Source organism: Lithobates pipiens, unplaced genomic scaffold, assembly GCF_037356315.1.
Source record: "Lithobates pipiens isolate NorthernLeopardFrog02 unplaced genomic scaffold, aLitPip1_a1.2 Scaffold_23, whole genome shotgun sequence".
Taxonomy (NCBI): Eukaryota; Metazoa; Chordata; class Amphibia; order Anura; family Ranidae; genus Lithobates; species Lithobates pipiens.
In genome coordinates this window covers 112,659,492-112,670,904 of record NW_027507785.1, presented here as the reverse complement: position 1 = coordinate 112,670,904, position 11,413 = coordinate 112,659,492, and the positions used below count along the sequence as shown (strand labels likewise).

The 11,413-nt window shown below is 42.9% G+C and overlaps 1 protein-coding gene across 2 annotated transcripts in view; it reads right to left on the bottom strand.

The window, feature by feature from the left end:
- Window positions 1-529: 529 nt before the first annotated feature.
- Window positions 530-11,413, bottom strand: part of GLT8D1 (glycosyltransferase 8 domain containing 1) — a 48,507-nt gene continuing 37,623 nt past the window's right edge. For both annotated transcript variants that reach the window (XM_077452201.1, XM_077452202.1), the window contains exons 8-10: window positions 6,686-6,852; window positions 5,133-5,245; window positions 530-3,538 (exon numbers count right to left, since the gene is read on the bottom strand). In XM_077452201.1, coding sequence (XP_077308327.1) covers window positions 3,348-3,538; window positions 5,133-5,245; window positions 6,686-6,852 — 471 coding nt within the window. In that variant the 3' untranslated portion in view covers window positions 530-3,347. The remainder of the gene's footprint in view (window positions 3,539-5,132; window positions 5,246-6,685; window positions 6,853-11,413) is intronic.

Here is an 11,413-nt window from a genome sequence, read left to right as displayed (position 1 = left end):
GGCAGACATGGTCAGCAAATAGGCAAAGGATCAGTCTAGGCAGCAGGCAGAAATGTGGTCAAACAGGCCAGAGTCAGTACAGGTCGCAGTGATCAGGAACACCGTTGATTAGTCACAGAGATCACATGGTGCAGGGTCAAGTTCATTTAACCTGTACCATGTGATTGCTGTGACAGTCATCATCAGTATCACAGTAGTAAACAAGGGCTTCTTTTAACTACTCCTATGACCGCTGCGATTGGTCACAGTGATCTCATGGCACAGGTCCAATGTGGACCTGCACCCCAATGATCCGTGGTATTTTAGCCAAGTAGGTTCAACTATTTTTTCCTGGTAACCACTAGTAATGCAAATCCTACATTTTAAAAAACACAGGGAAAAGTAAATCTTCCAATTAGAGCAAATTGTGTTGATGTCGGTCTACAATCAAGCGCATTTCCTGCCACTTCCTGTTTTGTCTCTGTTTTGTCTCCAGTAAGTGGATGGAAATCTCCCCAGCGTGTAACAAAAAAACGGAAACAAAAATGGATGGGGATTTTAACAATTCTGTACTCTATCCAAAAACAACCAGGCAACAAATGCAGCTAAAAAGTGGTTTAAAACACTGTAAACAAATAATTGGCTGACAAAACAGGAAAACTACTCACTGCTTGATTCATTATTGCATAACTCATACTAGCAGTAAGACTGCAGTAAATCCTGACATAAAATGGCAAAAAACAAACAAACTTGTAATGCTGCTTCACAAACGTATAACATGCATATACAGAATTCAACTATCTGTGCACTATTAAAGGGGTCCCATTGCCTGCCCTACATTTAGCCAATCACAATAGTACAGACATTCAGTAAGGTCATATATAGGCTCTAATGTAAGAGCAATTCTAACCTTTGCAAACCATAACTAAGGTCTGTCTGCATTGCCTTACTGGATAAGACCAGATATGAATAGGTGTACTTTCAGTTAGTGCAGCTCATGAAATATCATATATTGCTGTGCAGGTGGTGGGCCTGGTCCATGCGCTCTCACAAACTTTTGTTGCAAAGGCTTTGTGTAATTAGTTGTGATACACTTGGACTGAAAGCAACACAGGTGCCTGCGTGGGTTTCCTCCAGGTTCTCGGGTTTCCTCCCATACTCCAAAGACATGCAGGTAGGTTAATTGGCTTCTGTCCAAAATTGGCCCTAGTATATGAATGGGGACCTTTGATTGTGGGCGCCTTGAGGGTAGGGACCGATGTGAGTGTGTCAATGTACAGGGACAATTGTAGACACTCACTCAGGATGGACTGGTGTCTTTATTCAACCTTACTAACTATGAATATTGACCTGTGTTCTTACTGGTCCTCTGTAAAGTGCCCTTGTTACATGGACAAAGTATTGCATTATATAGGTTCTCTTGAAAGCCCCCTATCCCACTCACAGATACCTCTGTAGCGCTCCTCCACTGCTCTTAGGAGTAAACAATAGGAAGCTTACACAGGGCTGATCCCTCTCTCTTTCCCTAGGTGACATATCTAAGCCAAACACCAGCAAATGATTCTGATACCAGGAAGTAATGGATATTTAGGTTTGCGTCCCCTGCCAATCTGGTGCCAGGGGCAAAGGTAAGGCGAGTATATGGAAGGCAACACATTAAGGTGAACCTGTTGCTCTGCCTTGCATGGAAACAGCACAAATTAACAGAAATTGTGATATTACCAAATAGAATCACAATAAGAGATATGCAATGATATCTCACTACAGAGGAAATTTAAGGGGGTTTCCCTTGTACATTTAGAAAGTCAGAACTCTTAACTTTACTGCGTGAATGAGGATTTTATTTTGCACCTGCATCTGCCCCCTACAGAAGTGAATGCTGATGCAGCAGCTGCACAGACACAGCAGTTCTTCAAAATTTGACAGGTGTGGAGGAGGATGTATGGCCGTGAATGCACACTGTATGCATGCAGTGCACATGCTCTTGCATAGGGTGCCTACACACAGCTCGAGACAGATGCAGGCGCAAAAACACCTGTGTGAATTAAGCGGTAGTGTTAGCACCCAGACAAATCCTTTTTATTCTTCCACAACCTGCAAATATGCAAAAATATTTGGGGATTCTTGACAAAGTCATAGGGTCCAAAAGGTGGAGAGTCAAATAGCTCGCCTCTGCTTGGGAAGGAGGTGGGTTTCACACCATTATGTGGCGCAGCAAAATCTCTGCATATACTGGGTTGCCATCAGCACAGTAATATACAAACATGAAACAGCACAGATAGTGAATTTTTATCTAACCAGGACACCCAGTACAGAGCACCTGACCAACAATTTGAAGAAAGCTTTGCTCACACTTATGAAGTGAAATGACTGCATAAGATTACATTTGCACAAACATACATTGACTCTACAAAATATAGCTTTGACCATCTTAAAGTACTCCAATCATAATCCTATATTACAAGAAAGTATGTCCTGCCCTATCACCATATTCCATGTTATAAATCCTAGAAATGCTGAGCCGATTGGGCTACTGGCAGTGTTAGGCCTCTTGCACACTGCGGCTAGAAAATGCTCAGGACAGCTTATTTTAATTTACTTTTTTGAGCTAAAATACAGTAATTGTAATGTGCCTATGCACACAGGCGTGTAAACAATGCTGTATATTCTTCAGTAAAAAGAAAATAGAAGATTCTGCATTTTTGGTCAGCAATTTACGCCTCATGCATGCAGGTTTGCGTGCAAATTTGCACAGATTTGCCCATTGACATTGTCAATGCGAGAACAAGCTTCCGTGCATGCGTGAAAATGTGTGTGAGTTTACACAAATATTGCGTGACCGCATAGGCGCGAAAATACATAAATAAAATAAAAAAAGTAGATGCTCAAACAGGAGTATCGTGTGCAAGAGACCTTATGTTCCGTTTGCCTCTTTAGTGGCTAAAATATGAATTTCCCCCTCTTGAATCATCATAATGTCACAGCCTTGGAACACATTATTATAACACGCTAATGAGTTCACTGGCGTAGCAGTAACAGATTACAACACCACCTGCGTCCTTTAGGCAAACCGTGAAACCTATACTGGACGGAATTATTCTGGAGTGTTTGATCAACAATATGACCAGATTCTGAAATACAAATTGTTCAGATAAATAGATTCATAGCATATTGAGAACAAATACTGACATACATAACATGGAATATAGTTTGTAGTGTATCTCAATTTAGGGGGGGGGGGGGGGGGGGGGGTGAGAAGAAGAGAAAATGGCTTTCGTTTTTGGTTTCCTGAGAAAATACTGCTTTTCAATGCTCAATAATAAGTCCGGTAACAAGAGTTCATGTGACTTCTGGATGACCATCTTCGCTCACTTGCTTTCATCAGCATCTGTGTGTCTTCTGATGAGCTGAAACTTCCCAGTGGGGTCTGGAACATACCAATTCTCCCAGACCTCGGAGTAGGAGGATGCTCTTCCCCATGGTTTAAAATGTCCATTCCAGTGAAGAAGCCTGGCAGCATTCACAAACTGAAGAGAATAGCGTTTCCCGGTACTTGAACCTTTACAAAGAGTACAATTATGTCAGAAATTGAATAATTGTGCAGAATAAAATAAAAGTTGTGTCAGCATATTTGGATAGGACAATAAATCTCATCCCCATTGTAAACTGATATTACCAGAACTGCAGGTTGAAAGAACGTTAGAAGCCACTACAATGCCCCAATCACTTAACTAGAACAGAGAATATGTGCCAAGTTAAATACAAATAAATGAATCCTATCTAGTACTTTAAATCATATACTCTATATCCAGGTATCTATTATATAATCACCAGATGCAATAATTATATAAAAAATATATATTAAACCACATGAATAAAATAAATCTACACATTCTGTATCATATTGATATAAACAAATTAAAACACAATAACAAAATCACAGTGTGAACACAGAGAATCAAAAACTTGAAGGCAATCTATTGTAAACAAATTACATCTTCCAATATTCTTGTGCAAAATGTCAAGTCATAGATATACACTGGTGCCAAAGCAATTGTGACCTCCACCTTCCCCGAACGGTATGCTTTTGCTTTCCTAAACAGATCTTTACATCAAAAAGCAAAGCAGATGCAAAGCATGATCCCTTTCAGGCTGAGTTCACATTATTGCGAATTGGATGCAGTGAAAACCAGCAGGAGATTGTGACTGGCTCTCTATGGAGCCGGTTCACACATCTCTGCAGCGGTTCCGACGCAAATTGTCCTGTGCGTCTTTTGGTCTGTTTCGGGTCTGAATTCAGCCCAAAATTCAGGCTGAAATCGAACCTGAAAACGGTGAATGGAGACACACCAGACTCCTGCTGTGAGCCGCTGCGTTCTCCAGTGTGAACCCAGTCTAAAGCCATAGCCAGGCTCAGCTTACTCCATACACAGATCTCCCAGCATGATGAACTCAATCGCACCTGTTCCTACATCCGCATCCACCCACAGCCAAAACGTACTGCTCTTTTCTTTTTTAGTCTCCCCCCCCCCATGCATCTAAACACGTAGAGTGTTTGCGGGTGCAGAAAATCGCATTGGTGAAATCGGCTGTTTTTAAAATCGTGATTTCTCCAATTAACTTTTTATTATAGAACAAGCAAGAGGAGGTGCGAGATCACCAAAAGGTGCAAGAGGCCACCAGCTACTGCAGGGAAAAAGTACCACACACCTGCATTTTGCTTATTCATGGCAAACAGGTTCAATTAACAAATGAATGGATTCATTTGTTGCCCCATCAGCTGCTGATGCTAACCTGTCCTGTGTTCCCCGTCTGCCTCATTTGCCAACACTACCTCCCATACCCCTTGGGTGAGTGTAGACAAGGTAAGTAGCGATAGAAGAGAGGGGAAGTTTAGCCACTCCAGCCACAACTTTTAGAAATGTGTCAGCCAATATAAAGGGATCTCATAGTTCCTGGAGAATACAGCAGGAGAAATGAGGCTCCAAGGCAGGTGGAAGACAGCAAGGAACAACAAAGTGACTTCAGTGAGATTGGTGTCAGTCAGCCTCTGTTAACACAAATTTACATCTTCTATTCCCTCCAAAGATGTTTTACAAATGCAGAGTAGTCATAAAACATTTATTTCATCTCCTCCTGGATATTTGTCTCACCCAAGTGCCGGACGTGCCACATAGGATCCATGCTGGAGTGCATCTTGTAGAAGACAATAAGGAGTGGGGGTGCAGTGATGCTGCCAGCCAGGGTCTTGCTGTATAATTCTTCACTAGAAGCCAGGAAAGGGAAGAGAAAAAAAAAAAACACCTTACACGAGGGCCTTATTTAGCAACAAATTGCTTAACCACTTACACCATGTCACAGCAACAATTTAACATAATGCAACCTTTTCAGCAGGCTATAAAACAAAATTCTGGAAAAAAATGTGTACTATGGAGGCAATGAAGATGGTAGCTACTACAGTATTATGAACCCTTTTTATCCTACTGTAAAGTGGCGTATTTTAAATCAAAGAAAATAAGAACTGTAGGTAGGCTGTGTCCCGTGTATGTTTAAAGGATAAGCGCATTTTTATGCGCCAGCAGCTTAACGTGCTTTCCAACTCCCTCATCACCGTTTCTATGTATCAGACTACAAATAATACTGATCATAGGAAGCTAAGGCCTACATCAAGCCAGGTGGTGCTTTTACATACTGTGAATGCATGGCTCTTTACCACCAACTTCAACATTGAGCTGGTCTCTTAGTGGGGCTACAGGAAGCCTGGACCTCCATTAACGTTAAAGATCCGCATGTGCACAGTATGGCTGATCCCATGTGAGAAGTATCCCAGAGTGGAACATAGCCAGCAACATCAGAAGCCAGTCATTGCTGGATCTGAATGCTAGGGTATAGAAGGCAATGGGGTGCATTTTCAATACTCATTCTTTCTTGCTCCATGACAGGTATTAAAAACTGGACTACTGCCTCAGTTATTTATTTTTCTTTCTTTTCTTTTTCACCCTTTCTATTTCCTTTCTTCATTTATCCTACCTTCGTGTTATTAACCCTTCCATTTCCCTTCTACTCTCCCATGTTCAACGTTCTCTCAAAAACCAACACATATTCTTCTAGTCGCTGACAAGGCACATACTACACACTACACTCACCTATACAAAATGAGCATCCTTTACTGGAAGGTGATAGAAACTATCTTAAATATAATCAGTACCTGCCTTTTTGCAGAACCTAATGCCGCGTACACACAATCAGACTTTCCGGCGGACCAGAGTCCGTCGGACAATGCGATCGTGTGTGGGCTCCAGCGGACTTTTTCTTCCCAAAAGTCTGGCGGACCTAGAAATAAGACTGGCTTAAATTCAATTTTAGCGGACAATCCATTAGTCTGTGTGCTAGGCCGACGGACTAAAACCGACGCTAGGGCAGCTATTGGCTACTGGCTATGAACTTCCTTATTCTACGTCATCACGTTTGAATCCGGACTTTTGGAGTGATCATGTGTGGCCAAGTCCGTTCGTTTGAAAGTCCGGCAGACCTCAGCTTCAAGTCCGTCCGATTGTCCGCCAGACCAAGTCCGTCGAAAAGTCCGGTCATGTGTACGTGGCATAACAATGCATATTGTGCTTGAGGATTGTATTTCTAGAAGGAGCGAAGTGAAAGACTGCTCCATTTGGGAAATAGGATGTATAGTTAGTGTATAGATACTTACGTCATATCTAATAGCATCCATTTTTCAAGCTGCTTGGTTATGTTCTGTCTCTTCCACTCTGTTAGATTGGCTACAAAGACACCTGGATTAAACGAGCAAGTATTGGCTTTCATTCCCAGTTTACGGATGGTCTCTTTTTTGTAATCAAAATATCCAATGTAATTGAACTGGAAATAAAAAACAAAACAAAAAAAATGCACCATTAGTTATAAACCATACAGAACAATTATCTGTGTCCGATACCACACCATTTTGGTTCATGCATTTTTTCCTACGTTTAAGCCAAAATAAAAGTAATTTGCAAGAGCAGTGCATAGGTTTGTGCATCCACACCCTAGCCTTTAATGCAGCGTTTCTCAAACTGTGTGCCATGGCACACTAGTGTGCTGTGGGAGAATTGCAGGTGTGCCGTGGGCAGGGCCAGCGCTCCCGCACTGCTGCCTAGAGAGGGTGCAGGCTGGCCCAGATGGATGGATCATTCATGTTTGCCAGGCCCAGCGAGACTCCCCCAGCATAGTGCCGACTGTCTATCACTCACTGTGCAAGTGTGCAGGCATCACACGAACACAGTCATCTGTGCTGCCTGGCCTGTATGCAAATTGGATTGGTTGAGGTTCGCTGTGCCAGACCTCACCATTCTGGATCGTAAATCTGATTAGGCTGCAGCCTGGCTACCAGCAGTTTGCCAGGACAGGTGCCGTGCCTGGTGCTTCTAGTCAATGGAGGTGCCGAGCACAGTGCGCCTCAACGTGACGTCATTCCTTCCTCGAGTCCCACCCACAACAGAGCAGAGGAGCCCGCAGTCCCTGGTTGTCCCACACAGTATAGAGCTGAGAAGGTAAGACAAGAGAAGAGATTGGGATGGACAGACCAGTGTGTGATTATATCAGCAGTAAATATAAGCAGCAGTCTTGTGTCACCCCCATTCCCCAATATTATATCAGCAGGAAAATATAATATATACAAAAGCAGCAGTCTTGTGTGACCCCCATTATTCTATATCAGTGATATAGAATATTGGGGCTCACACAAGATTGCTGCTTTTGTATACATTTACTGCTGTCCACAATTTTTTTTTAAATCATTTCCGGTGTGCCGCAAAAATGTTTAGTTCTATTTGGTGTGCCGCAAGACAAAAATAAATAATTTGAGAAACACTGCTTTGATGGGTATGCATTTGAAGTAAAGAGGCGATACTAGGTTTTGGATAATTTTGGAAGGATATTATAACCATATTCCATACCAGTTAAGGTGCATGTGAACTAACAAATAACTTATTTTATTGGCTTCCTTTCAGCTTGTTAAATATACCATTATAAGGCTCCCTCTATGTGTGACAGGTAGAATCAATTTACCGTATTTATCGGCGTATAACACGCACTTTTCTTTTACCCTGAAAACAGAGGGTAAACCGTGTCTGCATTATATGCCGATATTTTTTCTTTTTCTTTTTACCAACAGGAGGCGGGGATCGGGCGTCAGGCCGGCCGCCCCACCTCTCCTGGCCCTGGGAACCTTTGAAAATTTGTTTATAACTCCATCAGTATCACCAGCAAAGCAGCTTCATTATTATCCCATTAAAGAAGAAGAGAATGTGCGCTGCAGTTCGAGATTTCATAATTTGCCACGTCACAAATGTTAATTCTCCATTACATACGCTAGTTTACAACACCGACCGCTTCTGAGCATGCGTGTTTGTACTTTGGACTTTTGTCCGACGGACTTGTGTACACACACTCGGAAAATCTAACAGACATTTGTCCGCCGAAAATTTTAAAGCTTGCAGTCCAACATTTATCTGTAGAAAATCCGACAAACGTCAGATGGAGCGTAGAAATGTTCGGATTTTCCACCAACAGCCTGTCATCACACATTTCCTGTCGGAAAATCTGATCGTGTGTACGGGACTTAAGCCTCTAAATCCCTCTAAGGTGGCTCATTCTGGTTGCTTTCCTCCTCCCGCTCTGTCTCCTCCTTGAGTGTAGCTTTTGATTGGAGGAGAGCGGTCATGTGACCGTCAATGAAAGAGAGGAGAGCAGTCACATGACCCGGTCCATAGCGTTAATGGAGGCATTTAGAAGCTTTGATTTACAATGAGTGACACAGGAGGAGCGGTGTATGAGAAGGGGCTGGCAGTGGATGTTTTCTTTACTTTAGATCAGCCATTCTCAACCAGTGTTCCATGGAACCCTAGGGTTCCTCCAAAGGTGGCTAGGGGTTCCTTGAGCTGTAGCTGATTTACCTCGTTTGATAGTGCCTACATACTTCTGAGACAATGCCACTTTGAGGGGCCAGTGGTATGACACCATTGATCTTTATAGCTCTCTGTAAGAGGGCCATTCTTACCACCACTATAAAAAAAAAGGGAAGTCTTCTCACTGACCACCAAAGTAAGGGGCATTGTTCCTTGAATGGGTTTTATCAGGGGTTCCCCGAGACTTGAAAATAATTTTAAGGGTTCCCCTGGGGTAAAAAGGTTGAGAAAGGCTGCTTTAGAGTTTGCTGGTCATGCTGTCCCAGGAGACTTGGGGTCTCCTGTGAATGCAGGAGTAGGGCTTTATAATGAAAGGGGTCTGAAAGTGGATGATGCCTGAAAAACAGCCTTACTAGCACTTTATGCAGGTAAGGTGTTTACCAGTGTAGAATGAGAATACCTGTGGGCTGTCCTTCATAAATTCAGCTTTAGCTTCTGGTTTCTAAATTTGGTTTAACTCCTCTATACCCACCCTACAATCTGTGTGCTGGTAAACTACTCCCGCTCCACTACTTTATCTTTATAAAGTGGCATACACTAAAGCTAATCCTTCCCTACTTTTTTCTTTCCCTTTGGCCATTGAGCCTTTAGCTGCAATTATCAGCCAATCTTTGCATGAGGTAGGATTTAAAAGAGAACGTAACAAGGATAAGATTTCTCAATATGCCAATGACATGCTATTGTTCTTGGCCGATTCTGGTCCTTTTTACAGAATTCCATGCCTCTTATTGATAAATTTGGTATATACTCTAGATTCCAAATTAACCGATATAGGTCAGTACTCCACCTGCTGGATCACCTACAATCCCCTCCATCCGGTAATTAATCACATATTCAAATAGGGTTAGAATTTAAGTATCTGGACATACAAATGTCTCCTTTATCCTAACCTCTTGATGCCGACGTAACACTTCAGTCTTTCCGTGGGGCTGCATATTTGTGTATGTCCCTTTGTGCTTGGAGCACGCCACACAGAGTGCTCCCAGCACAGAGACCAGGGTCTCACCGGGAGTCCCGGCACCCCTAATGATTGGGACCCAGAACTCAAGATTCCAGGTAAGTTGATCACTGTGATAGCCTCTGATTGGCTACCACAGTGATCAGTTACTGTGAAGTCCGCTCCTGTGTTTTTCCCCCTGGCTTTCTTTATCATACATAAACGGGACACAGAGCAGGCATAATAATGACTATGTGGGTTATACGCCACCTATTGGTGAATGAACACTGGCAGATCGCCAAACAGGAAATCCTACCCTATATAACCCCTCCTACACAGGAAGTACCTCCGTTTTTCACCAGTGTCTGTAAGGTGGTGGTCACTAATGTGATACATGTGCTCTTGGAGCATGCTTGGAGGTCTGGATGGCTCTATTGAGAATCAAGGACTTCAATCAGATCCACTCGTAAAAGCTGTCAGCCAAAATGGATGGTACCCAAGCCTCATCGGAAGGAGAGATTCCTCAAGGCTTGCCTGTAATGCAGCCTTATGGCACTGGGCCCTACGTAACGGAACCCTGTGCAGCATTTGTTCTGACCAAGGTGCTTTCCTGCAGGGTGCTATACAGGTCCAGGGGAGTGGACCCCACATTAAGGGGGACCCGGTCCTTAAAAGGTCTTTTATAACAAAGCCCGCCATGATGGGTGAAGATTGGACTCCTGTTATACTAAGAGTGCTGCAGCAGGAACGGAAATCTGCATTTTTTTTTCTTTTTAAAAGAGAAAGGGGGAAGAGATCTGACTGTCTGGTCTCTCAGTAGCCCCTAGAGGCCGTGTGCCGTTTACCTCCAGCCATTAGAGGGCGCAGGGGCCTATTTCTATATAGGCAGGAAGTGGAGGGATGGCCATGTTTGCCATGTGGACAGCAGGTTCCACAGGGCCTCTTGAGACTTAACAGCAGCCCATGGATATTAATGATGTGTGAGTACTTACTATGGGAGAACTGTGGACCAGACAAGTCATGGTTATATAATGCATACTTACTGCTTAATCCATGGGTAGCAGTTCACTTTAAGGTGTTGTGTCTCCAGCGTAATTACCATTTAGCTGCAATAGCTTACTTTTAGGTTGCTCTGAAGCAGAAAAAAGGCTGCATGGGATGCTTACGTGCTTGGCTAATCCTGCAAAACTAGTATGGGGCCTGGTGCAGTTGAACAGGTGCATACTTACGAAGTGGCTTAAACGCATGTTTGCTAATGGCTCATGTGTGCTGAAGGCTCATGTTTGCTAAAAGGCAGAGTCACATAAAACACATATTTGCATAGATACATGTTTACTTATATACACACACACACGGTCACATGATGCATAGGCACATGATTGCTTACTTGCATAGGCACGTTTGCATAAACACATGTTGAATACATGCTTACTAGTTTAAACACCCTTGCATGAGCACGTCTGATAAATGCAAATTTTATAAATGCATTTTTACATAAAGTTGAACTGCATACTTTTTTTTTGCATTGAATTGCATA